Source organism: Chironomus tepperi, unplaced genomic scaffold, assembly GCF_022539635.2.
Source record: "Chironomus tepperi strain 1889 unplaced genomic scaffold, CSIRO-AGI_Ctep_v1 contig_12, whole genome shotgun sequence".
NCBI classification, from domain to species: Eukaryota; Metazoa; Arthropoda; class Insecta; order Diptera; family Chironomidae; genus Chironomus; species Chironomus tepperi.
The window spans coordinates 1,368,714-1,385,111 of NW_027226134.1; the positions used below are offsets into that span (position 1 = coordinate 1,368,714).

The 16,398-nt window shown below is 30.9% G+C and overlaps 7 protein-coding genes across 8 annotated transcripts in view; 3 read left to right on the forward strand and 4 right to left on the reverse strand.

Annotated features, from left to right (window-relative positions):
- Unc-76 (fasciculation and elongation protein Unc-76) overlaps positions 1-1,616 on the forward strand; it is a 51,883-nt gene extending 50,267 nt beyond the window's left edge. Inside the window, exons 2-5 of one of the 2 annotated variants that reach the window (XM_070637870.1) lie at positions 117-145; positions 203-475; positions 543-929; positions 991-1,616. In XM_070637870.1, the coding sequence (XP_070493971.1) occupies positions 117-145; positions 203-475; positions 543-929; positions 991-1,073 (772 nt within the window). In that variant the 3' untranslated portion in view covers positions 1,074-1,616. Of the gene's footprint in view, positions 1-116; positions 476-542; positions 930-990 lie in introns of both variants that reach the window. The other variant, XM_070637866.1, reaches the window with a different exon arrangement.
- A 2,763-nt stretch (positions 1,617-4,379) lies between these two features.
- Positions 4,380-5,467, reverse strand: dgt2 (dim gamma-tubulin 2). The gene is made up of 2 exons (XM_070637874.1): positions 5,212-5,467; positions 4,380-5,156 (listed from the first exon to the last, which is right to left on the reverse strand). Exons 1-2 carry the CDS (start codon positions 5,447-5,449, stop codon positions 4,705-4,707), a joined length of 690 nt encoding a protein of 229 aa, XP_070493975.1. The 5' UTR covers positions 5,450-5,467; the 3' UTR covers positions 4,380-4,704.
- A 772-nt stretch (positions 5,468-6,239) lies between these two features.
- On the forward strand, positions 6,240-7,870 carry Rpt1 (26S proteasome regulatory subunit Rpt1). The gene is made up of 3 exons (XM_070637951.1): positions 6,240-6,415; positions 6,481-7,061; positions 7,120-7,870. Exons 1-3 carry the CDS (start codon positions 6,340-6,342, stop codon positions 7,768-7,770), a joined length of 1,308 nt encoding a protein of 435 aa, XP_070494052.1. The 5' UTR covers positions 6,240-6,339; the 3' UTR covers positions 7,771-7,870.
- A 72-nt stretch (positions 7,871-7,942) lies between these two features.
- On the forward strand, positions 7,943-10,256 carry crn (pre-mRNA splicing factor crn). Its single transcript, XM_070638164.1, has 2 exons — positions 7,943-8,220; positions 8,287-10,256. The coding sequence occupies exons 1-2, from the start codon at positions 7,999-8,001 to the stop codon at positions 10,174-10,176; spliced, it is 2,112 nt and encodes a 703-aa protein (XP_070494265.1). The 5' UTR covers positions 7,943-7,998; the 3' UTR covers positions 10,177-10,256.
- A 1,651-nt stretch (positions 10,257-11,907) lies between these two features.
- LOC139088854 (speckle-type POZ protein B-like) lies at positions 11,908-13,415 on the reverse strand. Its single transcript, XM_070638177.1, has 6 exons — positions 13,278-13,415; positions 13,105-13,216; positions 12,920-13,046; positions 12,536-12,863; positions 12,253-12,421; positions 11,908-12,195 (listed from the first exon to the last, which is right to left on the reverse strand). Exons 1-5 carry the CDS (start codon positions 13,358-13,360, stop codon positions 12,289-12,291), a joined length of 783 nt encoding a protein of 260 aa, XP_070494278.1. The 5' UTR covers positions 13,361-13,415; the 3' UTR covers positions 11,908-12,195; positions 12,253-12,288.
- A 137-nt stretch (positions 13,416-13,552) lies between these two features.
- On the reverse strand, positions 13,553-14,708 carry LOC139088917 (TD and POZ domain-containing protein 2-like). The gene is made up of 5 exons (XM_070638277.1): positions 14,582-14,708; positions 14,422-14,518; positions 14,225-14,360; positions 13,836-14,163; positions 13,553-13,777 (listed from the first exon to the last, which is right to left on the reverse strand). The coding sequence occupies exons 1-5, from the start codon at positions 14,653-14,655 to the stop codon at positions 13,651-13,653; spliced, it is 762 nt and encodes a 253-aa protein (XP_070494378.1). The 5' UTR covers positions 14,656-14,708; the 3' UTR covers positions 13,553-13,650.
- A 118-nt stretch (positions 14,709-14,826) lies between these two features.
- On the reverse strand, positions 14,827-15,910 carry LOC139088952 (speckle-type POZ protein-like). Its single transcript, XM_070638318.1, has 5 exons — positions 15,774-15,910; positions 15,601-15,715; positions 15,418-15,544; positions 15,036-15,363; positions 14,827-14,969 (listed from the first exon to the last, which is right to left on the reverse strand). Exons 1-5 carry the CDS (start codon positions 15,854-15,856, stop codon positions 14,855-14,857), a joined length of 768 nt encoding a protein of 255 aa, XP_070494419.1. The 5' UTR covers positions 15,857-15,910; the 3' UTR covers positions 14,827-14,854.
- Between the last annotated feature and the right edge of the window lie 488 nt (positions 15,911-16,398).

Below are 16,398 nucleotides of genomic sequence, written 5' to 3' on the forward strand. Positions count from 1 at the left end.
AACTGTTGGCATTGCATGTACAACTGACATTTAGTCGTTTGCGAGTGGCTGAAGATAGAAGATTGAATTAAGAAGCAAAAACTGGAACTAAAATCTTAATTTTCTAATTATTATAGGATGTGGTGGACGATTACAGGCAATTTTGGTAATATTTTACCCATTGATTGGTCTAAATCTTTTGCAAAACAAATGCACGTTCCAGCATTAAAATTAAATGAACGCGCAGCCGAAACACCAGATGATGAAATTCAAGATTTAAGTTCCGAAGATGAAGCTGTTGCGAATGATTTGGATTTACATCAATTAATACTCGGTGGTATGCAAGCAGATCATGGACCAATTCAGACAGCCGAAGAAGTGATTAAGGAGATTGATGACATAATGGATGAACAAACGCCATCGGAAGGTGATGTCTTGGAGAGTGAGGTAATGGAAAAAGCAAAAGAAGTTCTCGGCGCACCATTATATGAAGACAGTAAGTTTCCATTTCCATTTTTAATTAAATTAATAGTCATAAAACAAAAATTATGTTTCATTTATAGAATTAAAGGAAATGACGATAGTACAGTTGAATGATCTCTATATGGAAATGGAAGTTCTAATTCGTGAATTTTCTGAAACACTTATATCGGAGCTTGCACTTCGTGACGAATTGGAATACGAGAAAGAATTGAAAAATACATTCATTTCATTATTGCTCGCTGTACAGAACAAACGGCGCCAATATCATGTTGAAAAGAAAAAGGGTAAAATGCAATCATCAATGACGTCATCGACGCAATCATTAAATGGACAGAATGGAACCAGTCCAAGACCAAATGGACTTGGTGTTAATTCATCAACAGATCCAAAATATTTAACTACGGTCATTCCGTATCATTTAGATGCAGGACCTCCTGAGAATCAAGCACTTCAAGTGCTTATTAAAAGTAAGATTTTACAATTTTTTGAGTGGGAATTTTAATTAATTAAATCTTTTTTAATTTACAGTTTTGAAAGCCATAAATGAGGATAGCCCAACAGTTCCAACTTTGCTAACTGATTACATATTAAAAGTCCTGTGTCCCACGTGAACGCAACTTAAGGAGCTTACGCTAACGTAAAGAAAGTGAAGAAAAAATTTCCTATTTTATGATTTTTCGGTGTTCAAAATGATTCTCTGTCTAAATTTCTATTAATTGCAAGTTGATTGATTAGTCATACCACTGAGAAAAATGAGTTATTTCCTAATTCCCCACTTCCCACTTCAAAAGAATCATTATCAAAATTCTATCTTAACAATATTAATTAACATTATTATGAAAAAAAACTTCAATGTGCTTTCTAAATTAAGAAAGAAGTAAAAATGTTTGAATGATAAGCAGCCTTTATGCCTAGTATAAAATTCACATTTACATACATACGAACTTATTTGCTCATTTTTTTGCTGCACGCACCTAAAATTTTTTTTCACTTCTTTTTCTTCCATTAACAATTAATTATTTTATCCAATACGGTAATGTCTTTCGTATGAGTGCTTTGGGAGCCATACAACAGCATGGAGTTTTGAACATTTGAAAGGGATTTGTTTGTTGCAAACGAATTTTGAACGCTGAGAAGCGCTGAATTGTTCAGATTCAAAACAAATTTTGAGCGCTGAATTGTTCAAATTCAAAATATCCGTTAAATAACTGATAAAATTTGAACAAACTTTGAACGCTGAAAAGCGCTGAATTGTTCAAATTCAAAATTTCCGTTAAATAACTGATAAAATTTGAGCAAATTTTGCGCTGAATTGTTCAAATTCAAAATTTCCGTTAACTGACAAATCTTTTCAAATTCAAAATTTCCGTTAATTAACTACCAAAGCTCAAATTATGAACAGACATTCTGCATTAAATTTTCCATCATTACTAATTCCCCCACAAAAACGAAAAATCGAAGTTAAAAAAACATGTTGAATTTTTAATTTTTTTTAAAAAATGGACTGTGTGATATTATTTAATTTTAATTAAAGTGAAACAAAATAAATGCTGATAATTTTATTTATTTAAGTTAATAAATTTTAAGTCGATATGTATATTTGCACCTGAGCAATCTAGCTTGGACGACCATACAAATTATGAAACCCTTTTTCTTATCTGTCTTTTTTTTTGTTTTAAAAAGCAAACAAATGAAAAATTCGAATGACTGATATGAGTTATGAACTCGCGATATGAAAAAAAAAGTAGAAAAGAAAGCAGTCATGCCATATGTAAAATTTTTTAAGTTAAGAATGTGAGATAAAAAATTTAATTTTAATTAATTTGCTCTCCTTTTGTAAATAACAGAAGAAAATTGAATAATATGGGAAGTATTGACAAGTTTGATGAACTTTGGATGGCACCAAATATCAAAGCCCTCAAAATAGTTTTAATAGAAATCGTTAGCATTTCAAAAAAAATAATTAATTAGATAAATTGTTAAAACTGTTTATCAACAAAAAAAAAGTAAAATAGTGTCCAACATACGACTTATGAATGTGTTCAGTCAAGTTTTGATAGTAATAGAATTGTAGCATTTTAAATCCTTGTTGCTGACAAAGTTCCTAGCTTATCAAGCTTCTCATGTCAAACCATTTACTTTCCTCCTTTATGTATCCTGCATTTTATGAATCAAGCAAATTACATGTTTATCTTTTCATACAAAATGAGGAAATTGAGATCCATGACATACTCATGTGTAGAGCTCGAAGCCTATTTGAATATTGAATAGAGTCGAGTCGACTTTTCCATACAAAATCCAGGTCGACTTCGAGCTCAGTTCAGATGGTGTTTAAAGCTGGAGATAGACTTTCAATATGCAGTGTTAAGTGCTGTGGTGACGTATGTCCTTAACAGACAATGAGCATACTCACTTAAACGAGCGTGTGCATGAGTATACTCTTATTTATTAATTTTGCTGGATGTACAGATCAATTGTGATTCATGGCCTCTCTCAATCAATAGTTTTGAGCAATTTGGTAATCATACTAATGTTCCTTCCTAATCAGGCTAATAGACCATTATTAAGTACCGTGGTTTCTGTACCATGAATGCATGATGTATGCCTGTTAGGACTTGTCTGTTAAAAATTTGAAAAAGTCAAAGCCAACTTCATGTCATTGTTGAAGCTAACTTCAAACTTTACAAAATTTCAAATTATATTTATACGTTACAAGACCATCATTATGACTTATCCAGACATTATTGAATGCTGTGTTGTTTACAGTACGGATAAAATTACACAATAATTATTTATTTCCGCTAAACATCAAAATTTGGACATCAATAACCTTTTTGTATGAAAAGATAAAGCAAATTTGCAATTAAATTAAATTAAAATTAGAAATGACACAAAAAGTTTGTATAAAGGAAGTAGTCAAAATGCTATAATATTTCACATTAAACACATATTATGTAAAAGCATGAAGATATTAGAATTTGATGTTGAAATCATTCGCTATAATCATGTAGATCAATAAAAGCGCAAAATAAATTAAATAAAAAATTCTTGGAAATCCTTTTTCTGCATTTTACATGTTGTCATTTGAATTAAGAGTTATGAAGTGGAAATAAAAAAATAAATTAATTAAATTTTGTCTTTCATCAATTTAGAGGAAAAAATAATTAAAAAAACATTTCAAGAGCTTCTTTTATTTTTTATACATATGGAATTAATTAATTAATTGCTGCACCTTTAAACGTAAAAAAAAATCCATTTAACATTGTATCCAAGTTTAAAAACTGTAATACTCAAAATCTATTATGCAGCGATCATAAATTGAGGCTTAATTAGGTCAAAATTTGGAGAAATTTCAAATTTTTTCAAATAATTAAAATTGAAATTCTCACAAAATTAAGATCATTGAAGCCTAGACAGATGATAACTATGAAAAATTCGCTAAAAATTAATATGCATAATAATTATAACAATAAAAATAATTAAGATTAATATATATACAGAAATCAGAAAAATACAATTCACATCTTCTATGACAGCTATGGCCGAGAAATTAAAGTAAATTGAATGAAATTGCTTGAATTTTTGCGCAATTCTTCATTTCTCTTATTGTCTTAAAAACTACAATTCTCTTGCTAATAATAATATAATAATTATAATTATGTGAATTGGAAGGCATAAATCTTCAAATATATATATGAAGAAGATGGATTTCATTAATAACAAATAGAGAAAATTATGATCAAATTGATGTAACATTCGATATTTGTAAAACCAAAACTTATATAGCTATTTAAATTAAATTAATAAAAAAAGAAAAAAAATGGCATGTTTATAAGAGAAAATTATGATAAAAAAATTGCTTGAACATGAATGATATATATTCAGAAAGTACACAGATTGTAATAAGAATGGAATGAAATAAAGAAACGCTTCGATACAGAATAAAAATCATAAAAATTTTGGCATTTTTCAATTATTTTCAAAAATCCGTTACAAAAAAATTTTGAATTTTATGTTGCATTCATATTTTTCAAATATTTTTTGACCGTTAGAATTTTCATTTTCAAATTTTATTTAGGTTGATAAAAATGGAACATTGACTGGACATAATGAATAGATTCACATGATATCCACTCAATCCTTCATCAAGATGCCAACCTCTTTACTATTTAAGTGACATCAAGGAACAACTTCATTTAAACAGGACTTCTAAATACCTTAAACCTAGACATCACATAGAAATTAATTCTCACTGTTCTTCTTCTCAATCAATTCATCAAGATGCGTCGAGATTTCCTGCAATACTTTATGCGAATATTTGGTTCTATTGCATTCACTATGCTCAGTAATGTCGATGAATTTTTTAGTGCGTTGGTCGAGTATTTCAACATCTTGTTTGAGTCCATTGACAAGCTGTTTTTGGTCAGATCCAATGAATATATTTGCAACTTCTATCATTAAGTCCTGTTCCTCTTTCTTGAGCTGTTCCAGCTCAATTATTAATTTACGATTTTCCTTTTCTAATTCGAGAAATTTATTCTGCTCATAATCAATCTTCTTTTCTAATGAGTCAGTTGTTGAATGAGCATTTCGGCGCTTTAATTCATTATTTACTAGTTCCTCAACTTTTTCTCTAATCATTTTCTTTTCCGAGTACGAGAGATTAATTTTTGACAGCTGGAAGTTCTCAAGAACTGCAAAAAGTGATTAATTAGTTCACTGGATCTGATTTTTTCAATAGAACCTTACCTAGCAACGTTTGTCCATTATCCAAATCAATGTAGTCGCTGATTCTTACCGATAATAAGGCATAATCAATGTTTTTCTTTGATTCCGCAGAAATATTGCTGGGAAAGTCTTGAATCGTTAATTTTGTAAGACATTCCAATATCAGCTCATTCTTGGACAGCTTCTTATATTCTTCATCATAAATTTTCTTTAAATCCTCCTCGGAATTAGCAAATAATGTCTTATTTAAGAAATCCATGATAAAATTGACTGTTTCTCAACTGAAATTTAAAAAACTGAGCAAGCTGAGAAATTCAAAAATTTAAAATTCGTTAAAAATAAATTTGTACTTTATTTGTAGAAGTTATGAAATACTGTATAATAGAGTAAGCTTAATGGTTTATCTGATACCACTGAGGATTCCAAGGATATATTGTAATCTTTTTCTTTTTAATAGGCTCTGGTGGAGGTGATTCCTCTATGATTTTCTCTTCAGGTTCAGGATCATCATAATCTTTTGTCCACAGTTCGTCTAATTCCCCACTTTCGTCTGAATCATAGACATATGTATTTGATTGCACTGCGTTTCTTCCTGCAAGTTTATCTTCTAAAGCTTTTTGTGCCTGCATTACACTATAATACGATGGTATTTCATCACGATGGATTTTCCTCTCTTTTGGCTCTTTAGGTATCTTCTTTTTCTTTTTTTTCGGCTTTTTTGGCTTGTCCAATGTAAAATCCTCATCATGAGAATTATCTGGTGTCTCTATATCACTTTCACTATCAGAAAATTCCAATTTTTCCTTCTGTTCAGCTTCCTTTTGAGTACAAGTCCGTCTAGGACGTGTGATTTCGAAAACTGAGTCCATTTCATTGCTTGTTGCCATTGTATTGTCTTAATTATAATTTGTACACTTAATTCATCGGTTAATTAAAGTAGAATTGCTGGATATTTAATTATTGTGATCTTTTGTTGTTATTTACAGGGGGTACACGGCTTATATTTGGCACAAAACAAATCGAGGACCCCTCGATTGCTCAATTTTCGTTGCTTAATTTTGCTCAGTTCATAATTCTAAAAATCATCAAAAACATTTTTATTAATTTCATTAAATTTCCTATTAAATACCTAGTTAAATATTATTCAACATGCCGGATCATTTAGGAGATGATATGAGAAAAGTGAAGGTAGACGAGAAGGATAAAGAGGAGCCAGAAATTAAAGGTAAATTGCACAAAAATAAAAATTTGTCAAGTCATTCATCTTTGTGCTTATTATTTTTCTTATAGATCTCGATGAAGGTGATATTGAGCTCCTTAAAACTTATGGACAGGGTCAATACCATAAGAGTATCAAGACAATAGAGGACGATATTCAAAAATCGATTAAACAAGTAAATGAATTGACTGGAATTAAGGAAAGTGATACAGGTCTTGCACCGCCTGCATTATGGGATTTAGCAGCTGATAAACAAACACTCCAGAATGAGCAACCATTGCAAGTTGCTCGCTGCACAAAGATCATTAATGCTGACTCAGATGATCCAAAATATATAATTAATGTAAAGCAGTTTGCTAAGTTTGTAGTAGACTTGGCTGATTCAGTTGCACCAACAGACATAGAAGAAGGAATGCGCGTTGGCGTTGACAGGAATAAATATCAAATTCATATTCCTTTACCACCTAAAATTGATCCAACAGTTACAATGATGCAGGTTGAAGATAAGCCTGATGTCACTTACTCGGATGTTGGTGGATGTAAGGAACAAATTGAGAAACTTAGAGAAGTCGTTGAAACTCCATTACTTCATCCAGAAAAGTTTGTTACACTCGGTATTGAACCACCAAAAGGAGTTTTACTTTTTGGACCTGTAAGTTCATTTATGTCCTAATTGATTATTGATGTCTAATTCCTTTAATTAATTTCAGCCTGGAACTGGTAAAACATTGTGTGCAAGAGCTGTCGCAAACAGAACTGATGCATGCTTTATTCGTGTTATTGGATCTGAATTGGTTCAAAAGTATGTCGGAGAAGGTGCTCGTATGGTCCGAGAATTGTTTGAAATGGCAAGAAGTAAGAAAGCATGTTTGATCTTCTTTGATGAAATTGATGCTATTGGTGGAGCTAGATTTGACGACGGTGCTGGTGGTGATAATGAAGTTCAGAGAACTATGTTGGAATTAATTAATCAACTTGATGGTTTTGATCCACGAGGTAATATCAAAGTTCTTATGGCTACAAATCGACCAGATACACTTGATCCAGCTTTAATGCGTCCTGGACGTCTTGATCGTAAAGTAGAATTTGGATTGCCTGATTTAGAAGGAAGAACTCACATTTTTAAGATTCATGCACGCTCGATGTCAGTCGAACGTGATATTCGTTTTGAATTACTTGCTCGATTATGTCCCAACTCGACTGGTGCTGAAATCAGATCAGTTTGTACAGAAGCTGGTATGTTTGCCATTCGTGCAAGACGTAAGGTTGCAACAGAAAAGGACTTCCTTGAAGCCGTGAACAAAGTCATTAAGAGTTATGCTAAGTTCTCAGCAACACCACGTTACATGACTTATAATTAAGCATAAAATTGATGTACTTTAGGTTCCACAATTATTAATAATCGTGTATTTTCATTTTTCAAGTAAAATAAAAAATATTAAAAATTTCTTCTGAAAATAACGAACTTTTTTGGATTTGAATTTTCATAACGAACTTTTAAAATTTGAAATTTTGATCAGATTGCACGGAAAAAATATCAACAAATATTCACATAAAATTGAAATTGACGAAAATAAATTAATTTAACTATGGAGAAGCCACAAAAAATGCCTAAAGTTGCGAAAGTAAAGAACAAAGCACCAGCAGAAATACAAATCACTGCTGAACAGTTGCTGCGTGAGGCAAAAGAGCGAGATTTGGAAATTTTACCGCCGCCACCAAAACAAAAAATCTCCGATGAAGCAGAACTTGCTGATTATCAGCAAAGAAAGCGAAAGGTCTTTGAGGACAACTTACGAAAGAACAAAAGTGTAAGTAATGAATTAATCAGGAGTAAAATAAATATTTTAATAAACGTATATAATTGTATTTTGCAGGTTGTCAGTAACTGGATCAAATATGCACAATGGGAAGAATCACAAAAGGAGATTAAAAGAGCTCGTTCGATTTGGGAACGTGCATTGGACAATGATCATCGTAATATCACATTATGGCTGAAATATGCTGAAATGGAAATGAAGAACAAGCAAATTAATCATGCCAGAAATCTTTGGGACAGAGCAATTACGATCATGCCTAGAGTCAATCAATTCTGGTATAAATACACTTATATGGAAGAGATGCTCGAGAATGTTGCTGGAACACGTCAAGTCTTTGAAAGATGGATTGAATGGCAACCAGAGGAACAAGCTTGGCAAACATACATAAATTTCGAATTAAGATACAAGGAACTAGATAGAGCTAGAAAAATCTATGAACGTTTTGTTATGGTACATCCAGAAGTTAAAAATTGGATTAAATATGCCAGATTCGAAGAGACTCATGGATTTATTAACAGCGCTAGAAGTGTCTATGAACGAGCAATTGAGTTTTATGGCGATGATCATATGGATGAACGACTGTATATCGCATTTGCTAAATTCGAGGAGAATCAGCGAGAACATGAAAGAGCCAGAACGATTTATAAATATGCATTAGATCATCTGCCTAAAGATAAGTCACTAGACTTGTATAAAGCATACAGCATTCATGAGAAAAAGTTTGGTGACAAAGCCGGTATTGAGGATGTCATTACGTCCAAGAGAAAGTTCCAATATGAGCAAGAAATTCTAGAAAATCCAACAAATTACGACGCATGGTTCGATTACATCAGATTGATTGAGAATGAAGGTGATGTGGACGTAACTAGAGACAAATACGAACAAGCTATAGCTAACAAGCCTCCTGGTAATGACAAAAATCTCTGGCGTCGTTATATTTATTTGTGGATTAATTATGCATTATTTGAGGAACTAGAAACTGAAGATATGGAAAGAACTCGAGAAATTTACAAGACATGCCTCGAACACATCCCACATAAATTATTTACATTCAGTAAAATATGGCTGTATTATGCACAATTTGAGATTCGTCAAAAGAATCTACAAATTGCAAGAAAAACACTCGGAATGGCTATTGGAATGTGTCCACGTGATAAAATTTATCGTGGATATATCGAACTAGAGATCCAGCTACGTGAATTTGACAGATGTCGAATCCTTTACGAGAAATTTATTGAATTTAATCCAGAAAATTGTACAACATGGATTAAATTTGCGGAACTAGAGACACTGCTAGGTGATGCTGAACGAGCTAGAGCAATTTATGAATTAGCAATAAATCAGCCACGTTTGGATATGCCAGAATTATTATGGAAAAGTTTCATTGACTTTGAAGTGCAACAAGGTGAAATTGAGTACGCTAGACAGCTTTACGAGCGTCTACTCGAGAGATCTGGACATGTTAAAGTTTGGATATCATATGCTAATTTTGAATTAACATCCGAAACAACAGAAGACGGCATGAATGTCTCATTAGCAAGACGAGTTTATGAACGAGGAAATGACTGTCAAAAGAATCTTAATGACCGTGATTCAAGAGTCTTACTGCTCGAGTCATGGCGAGATTTTGAGAAGGAAAATGGCGATGAAGAATATCTTGAGAAAGTGCTCGCTAAAATGCCACGACGTGTCAAGAAGCGACAAAAGATTGTATCCGAGTCTGGTGAGACGGAAGGATGGGAAGAAGTTTTTGACTACATTTTCCCAGAAGATGAAATGTCTAAACCTAATCTTAAGCTTCTTGCTGCCGCCAAGAACTGGAAGAAGAATATCGAAGTTGCTGTTAGTGCACCAACAGCTGAAAATCAAGGAAATGCTGATGATGACATTGACCGAGACGATTCTGAAGAGAGCAGTGGCTCAGAGCAACAGGACGAGGATGAATGAACATTTCCTTTTATAAATTAAGTTTTTTTTAAATAAAAGTATGTTTTTATAAAAATAGGAACTAGCTATTTCCACAAGAATTTTTGCGTGTATTTATTTAAAACTGTCGCATACACTACACGACCAACTGACGATAGGGGAAAAAAATGTTTTAAGGAGTGTTTTTGTCATGAGACTATACAATCATAATTGGCAGCCGTAATGTATAAAAAATAAAAAAAAAAGTAAATAGGACAAAATGTATTCAAATTACGATAAAGGATTGGAAATAAAACTGGTAGTGTAATTGATATGAGAGAGCTTACCAAAGTCCATTCCTGGATTAGCTGGAAAATTGAATAAGATTTGAGAATTTTAATGCGTTTTGTCCTAGAATTTGAAAATTTGCAGGTATGAGGTTGTCTGATGTTTAAGAATTTATTGATCAGAACCATACAACAGCTAAAATATTGTCATTGTTTTGCTGTTTGATGGTTCTGAAATTTTAAGTTCAAAACCTCACAACAGCATTTTATATTTTGATAGTTTCAAAACCATACAACAACCAACTGATTGAAATGTTTGAAAACCTTACAACAGCAAAATGTCAACTGTTCATTGGTTTTTGGTCTAAGTCGTTAAAACACTACAACAGCAAAAATATGATTTTTTTCTTCCAAAGCTTACTTTGATATTTCCAAATCTGTACAACAGCATAATAAACAATAATTTGTACAGTTTCAAATAATGCTTTTAAAAATTTAAAATACGTTAAAAAATTATAAGCTTTAAAATTCGTACAATTAAGCCACAAAAAGCGTTTTTAATACCAAAGTGCCTATCCTACCTATAGCATGCATTTTATTTTAGATTAATTTTTATACAAATGCGGCATGATATAATCAATGAACTTTCAACCGTTGACTAAACAGCATGTAAGTATATTTTAATCGTGAAATAAATGTGTGACAATTAAGAAAAATAAAAGTTCAATTTTTCATCCAGGAAGAGCATTCGAAGATTTAAAATTAAGCCACTTATGTGTCTAGCATTTTTGAGCTTTTTGGGATTTACATTCTTCATGACATCAACAATTTTGGTATTTGTGTATTATGATAGCCTTAAAGACTTCCTTCATAGCCATTATGAGGCTAAAATTGGTAAGTTCTGTGCATTACTCAAAATTTTTCTAAAAATTAAATTAATTCTGTCAATTTTAGACCACACGATAGGTTTCATTATTCTCAGTGGATTTCATGCCTTTGCCTTTTTTCTCATAACAATTCAATTGCTTGTGGCAAAGCCGACATCAAAGAAAGTCATAATTCCACTAGTCATCGTCGTTACGACAGCATTTTTGCTACTTGTTGCTATTGATTTTTTCATTGAAGTCCATTTACTTCATGTAACGCCAAAAGAGTCACTTACCAAAACTCATGAAACTAATGATCACAAGTCTAATGCTACAGACTCAAATGCTGATGCAGGCAAGAAAAAGAAGAAAGGAAAAGGATTTAAATTGGGATATTTTGTGATATATTCAACAATGTGTGTTGTCGTGTGGTTCCTTTATCTCGCTTATAAGGATTTAGAGGAAGATTTGGAAAAGCAAAGGAATGAAAATGAACAGATGGAAATAACAATCAGTCATATCACATAAAAATTGATTCCTAAACTTCATATTCAACTGCAGCATGAAGCTTTTATTTCTTTAAATTCTCAATGTATGCTGAAACTTTAGTGAAATCATGCTTGTTTAGTGAACATACTTGTGCTGTTTAATTAATCCTACATAAGTTGTATATGATGTTTAAAGTGCGTGCCTTCCACTATACCTTAATACTATTTAAATAATTTATATTATGAAATAAATCACATTTTAAATGTGACTGAATAAAATTAATACTTTAAGTTGAGGTTAAGCTAAATTTTCTTACTTAATTAGTTAACGTATACATATGACATCAATCAATAAGCATTAAGTGCTTTAAAATCTTAATTAGAACATGAATTAAAGTTATGATTTGTGTTTCCAACATCCTAAAAACAGACAAGCATTAAAATATGGTAAAATTATCCATTAAAATACGAAATTACTTTGTGATTGGACTTATGGATGGCACATCCATAAGCTTATTTCTTGGTATTTGGGACAGCAATCACCAATTCTTTTTCCAATGATTCCTTCTTCTCAAATAGCTTTGCAACTTTTGTTGGATTGTTAACGAACTCGTCAGGAACGGTTAAATTCATCTTTTGGAAGATACTGTAATATATGAATATTAATGACTGTAAAATTTACTTGATAGAGCTCGAAGTCGACTTGGCTTGCTACAAAATTTTAACCGATTTCGAGCTCTGATAGAAAGAAATTCCTTACTTCTTGATGATGACGAAAGCAGCAGTTTTCAATCCGCTATCACATTGGAAACGATGTGCTGACTGAAATATTTTATATGCATTATCAGCACATAAAGTCTTACGCATTTCATCCTCGCAAACAGTTTTCAAACTTAGAATTTGATAATAATCAGATGCGTACAGCAAGTCAAAAACATACTTGGATAAGTCACTGACTTCGTCAGTATAAATGTATCGAATCAGTTCCTTAAATGCTGGCTTTAAAAATGGTGCTTTGATGATTTGTTGATTTTGGGTCTTTTCTTTAAAGTCTGAATAGAACATTCGTTCAAACACCGGACTTCTTGCTATATAACATAATTAATTAGTTTAAAGTCAATTAAGTTAACTAATTAATACAAACCAGCCAAAATACATTTACTGACTGGAATTTTCTCTTTGTCCACGATAAAATGAAAATCGCTGAAACTTTCCTGGAATAATAATCTATGCATATCAGTTTTGAGATCACAGTTGTGCTCTATGTTTGCCTAGAATACACAAATAATTTATTTAAATTGGCTAAATTGAAATGAATTAAATTCTTACCTTAATCTCAAGATTTACAATATTTGAATTGTAGGAGCCACAACATGAATAGTTATTCTTGCGTTCGCGTTTACAATGTGCACATAGTTTTTTTGAAACCAAGTCTAATGATCTGGATGTTAAATTTTTTTGACTAAAATCCAGTTTAATAATTAAATTCTAAAAATACTTACAATTTGCCGCAATTGAAATATCCTTGAAGTGTAACTGAATTTTTAGATTGAAAATCATCTACTTTCATGATTAATTCGTTCATCTTTCTTATTAATTATAGTTAAATTAATTTGTCAAAATTAAAAACGTGTTTATTCAAAATAAAAGTAAGCAATGAAATTCAAAAATATAAAAAACGTTAAAAATTCCAATCCAACTTTTTGACATCTAAAAATTTAAAACTGATAAATACGTTAGTCTTAACTATTTCATACTTTTAAAAATTGCAGTTTATTTTCCTCTCATTTATGAATGGTTACACCAGTTTGCATAGTCAAATCAGCATTTGTGATATATTTTAAAATATTAAGGCTTGTAAGAATAGCTTGTGTGTTAATAGTTTAAACTCATATCTAAGAATTCTTCTTCAAATATAGCCAATTTTTCAAAAAGTGCGTTAATTTTTGATGGATTATCTTTATATTTATCCGGTATTTCATAACTTTTGATTTTGAATATACTTTAAAAAAATGAAAAATGTCAAAAAAAAGTCCAAAAAATTTAATAAATGAACTTACCTCTGAATATAAGAATAAGAAGCATCAATTAAGTCGGATCTGCAACGGTAAAGATGAGCAACTTGAAAAATCTTTTTTGCTGTGTCTAAAGACAAGCTTAATAGTAATTCCTCTTCACAAATTGTTTTTAGACCGTCAATTTGATAATATTCAGCAGCTTCCAACAAGTCATATACATAATTCGATATGTCATTAACCTCTCCAATGTAGATATATCGAATCAGTTCCTTAAATGATTCCGATGTCATATTTGTTTCTAGTACTTGGGAATTTTCGCCCTTTTCCTTAAAATCTGAGTTGAACATTCTATTAAATACAGGACTTCTGGCTGTAATATCATGGAATTATATTAATTAATGTCTATGACATTAACAAGATCAAGTGATTACCTGATAATAATAATCTACTGACCGGAATCTTTGTATTGTCCAAAATGAATGTAAAATCACTTAAATCTTCATTAAATAGTGCCTTTTCTAGGTCTGTCTTAAGATCATTATTAATTTTAGGTAATTTTTGTGATATCTAGGTAAATAGACATGAAAATGTCATTTAAATCTTAAAAAAACAAAACAAAAGTACTGACCGTGATATCCAAAAGGTCAAATTCACAACATAATAATTTAGCAATTTTCTTTCCATTGCATAGGATACATTTTTCATTTACAACCAAATCTAAAGTTCTGGATGTTGAAAAAATTCAAGAAAGTGAAAAAAATTGAAAAAGGATATAATAAATTACTTACACCTCGTTTCCATTGATTTTTTGGGTTATTTTTTTTGAGACTAATTTATCTATTATCCAATTTGAAGTCAGCATATTAGTTTAATTTAATTTAATAACTTATTTCTTAATTTAATGCAGGACAAATGATCAAGCAAATGATAAATTCCACGTGCTTGAGTTCAAAAATTGAACTTGATTTTTGAAAAACTAAAAACCGTTAGATTTTCGAATAAAATCAACTTTTATTAATTCATGATTAATTGAACACTATGGTTTAATATTTGGTAGATAGTTATGCTAAACATAATTCATTTTCTAAAGACTCCTTCTTTTTGATAATTTTCTTAACTTTTTCTGGCAAATTAATGTATTCTTGTGGCAATACATAGTTCTTTATTTGGAACATCCTTTAATTAAAATTTAATTATTAATTGGTGAATAGGTAACTAAATAATTATATAAATCCTACATACTTTTTGATGAAATTATAAGAAGCTTCCTTTAACTCATCACTGCATCGATACAAATGTGCAGCTTGGAAAATCACGTTTGCATTAGTCATATTCACAGTTGTAAGCAATTCCTTTTCACAAATGGCTCTAAGACTGTCGATTTGATAGAAATCTGCAGCATGTAGCAACTCTATTTCATGCTTATTCAAATCACAGACTTCATTAATGTATATGTAGCGAATCAGTTCCTTAAATGCTTCTGTTGAGATTTTAATACCCAAAATTTGTTGATTTTCATTCTTTTCCTTAAATTCTGAATAGAACATTTTTGCAAATACTGGACTTCTAGCTGTAATGGAGATTAATTAATTTCCATGTACAGGATAATTGATCAGATGCATACCCGCAAGAATAAACTTGTTAACGGGAACTTTTTCATCGTTCACAATGAAAGAAAAATCACTTAAACTCTCGTTGAAGAGTGCCTTTTCTAAATCAGTTTTGAGTTCACAGTTGTGATTGACAGTTGCCTTTAATTAAATCAGATTAGTGTGAAAGATCCAGAAAATAATTTTTTTAATACAACCTTAATTTCAAGACATTTTTTGTATGCGTAGTATCCACAAAAACAGCTACAATGAACGTTTTCTCTGATTTTCTTGCAGTTAGGACATATTTCATGTTGTGTTATATCCAAAACCCTAGAAATTTAAGCAAAAAGCATGCAATAACCCGAAAAAATTATGAACTATTACTTACAGTGACTCGTTACGGAATTCCGTTGATAGCTTAGTATTGTAATTAGCTTCAAAAGTACCTACTGTCCAAAAAGCTTCTTCCATCTTATTTATATTCACTTTAATTCATCAAATTTTTGAACAATACAAAATAGTAAGTTACGTTAAGTTAGCTTTCAAAATTAAGAGCAATTCGAATTTATTTTGACGGTTGAAAAGTGTCATATTGAAGATTATATTGTGAAACACTTTCCCAATTGAATCTGTTTGAATATTATCAATAGCCTGTAGAGAATTATTTTAACCTGATGTACAGATTTAAGAAATTTTAATAAGCAGCAATTTTTTTGAATCTTATTTTGACGGTTGAAAAAGGTAAGTCATATTGAAGATTATATTGTGAAACACTTTTCCAATTGAATCTGTTTGAATATTATCAATAGCCTGTAGAGAATTATTTTAACCTGATGTACAGATCATTTAGAGTTTTCAATTTTAATATATTTTGCAGAAATCATTAAAAGCTGTTAAATTAAGTACTAGTTTAAATTTTTTTGATCATCTTAGAAGTTGTTAATCACCACTTGGGCTGATACGGAGCATATTTTCATATAAATTTAGTCGTTTCGGAAGAAGCATCAAAGTTG

Bases quoted from the DNA above. Each gene is read 5' to 3' on its own strand.
- dgt2 (XM_070637874.1), bottom strand. From the start codon at position 5,449: ATGGATTTCTTAAATAAGACATTATTTGCTAATTCCGAGGAGGATTTA. The intron at 5,157-5,211 runs GTAAGGTTCTAT...CACTTTTTGCAG, and splicing joins TAATGGACAAACGTTGCTAG to TTCTTGAGAACTTCCAGCTG.
- Rpt1 (XM_070637951.1), top strand. From the start codon at position 6,340: ATGCCGGATCATTTAGGAGATGATATGAGAAAAGTGAAGGTAGACGAG. The intron at 6,416-6,480 runs GTAAATTGCACA...TTTTTCTTATAG, and splicing joins AGAGGAGCCAGAAATTAAAG to ATCTCGATGAAGGTGATATT. The intron at 7,062-7,119 runs GTAAGTTCATTT...AATTAATTTCAG, and splicing joins GAGTTTTACTTTTTGGACCT to CCTGGAACTGGTAAAACATT.
- crn (XM_070638164.1), top strand. From the start codon at position 7,999: ATGGAGAAGCCACAAAAAATGCCTAAAGTTGCGAAAGTAAAGAACAAA. The intron at 8,221-8,286 runs GTAAGTAATGAA...TGTATTTTGCAG, and splicing joins ACTTACGAAAGAACAAAAGT to GTTGTCAGTAACTGGATCAA.
- LOC139088854 (XM_070638177.1), bottom strand. From the start codon at position 13,360: ATGAACGAATTAATCATGAAAGTAGATGATTTTCAATCTAAAAATTCA. The intron at 13,047-13,104 runs GTAAGAATTTAA...TGTGTATTCTAG, and splicing joins TTGTAAATCTTGAGATTAAG to GCAAACATAGAGCACAACTG. The intron at 12,864-12,919 runs GTTTGTATTAAT...TATGTTATATAG, and splicing joins CAGTAAATGTATTTTGGCTG to CAAGAAGTCCGGTGTTTGAA.
- LOC139088917 (XM_070638277.1), bottom strand. From the start codon at position 14,655: ATGCTGACTTCAAATTGGATAATAGATAAATTAGTCTCAAAAAAAATA. The intron at 14,361-14,421 runs GTCAGTACTTTT...CTATTTACCTAG, and splicing joins TTGACCTTTTGGATATCACG to ATATCACAAAAATTACCTAA. The intron at 13,778-13,835 runs GTAAGTTCATTT...ATTTTTTTAAAG, and splicing joins TCTTATTCTTATATTCAGAG to TATATTCAAAATCAAAAGTT.
- LOC139088952 (XM_070638318.1), bottom strand. From the start codon at position 15,856: ATGGAAGAAGCTTTTTGGACAGTAGGTACTTTTGAAGCTAATTACAAT. The intron at 15,716-15,773 runs GTAAGTAATAGT...TTAAATTTCTAG, and splicing joins GAATTCCGTAACGAGTCACT to GGTTTTGGATATAACACAAC. The intron at 15,364-15,417 runs GTATGCATCTGA...TCTCCATTACAG, and splicing joins TAACAAGTTTATTCTTGCGG to CTAGAAGTCCAGTATTTGCA.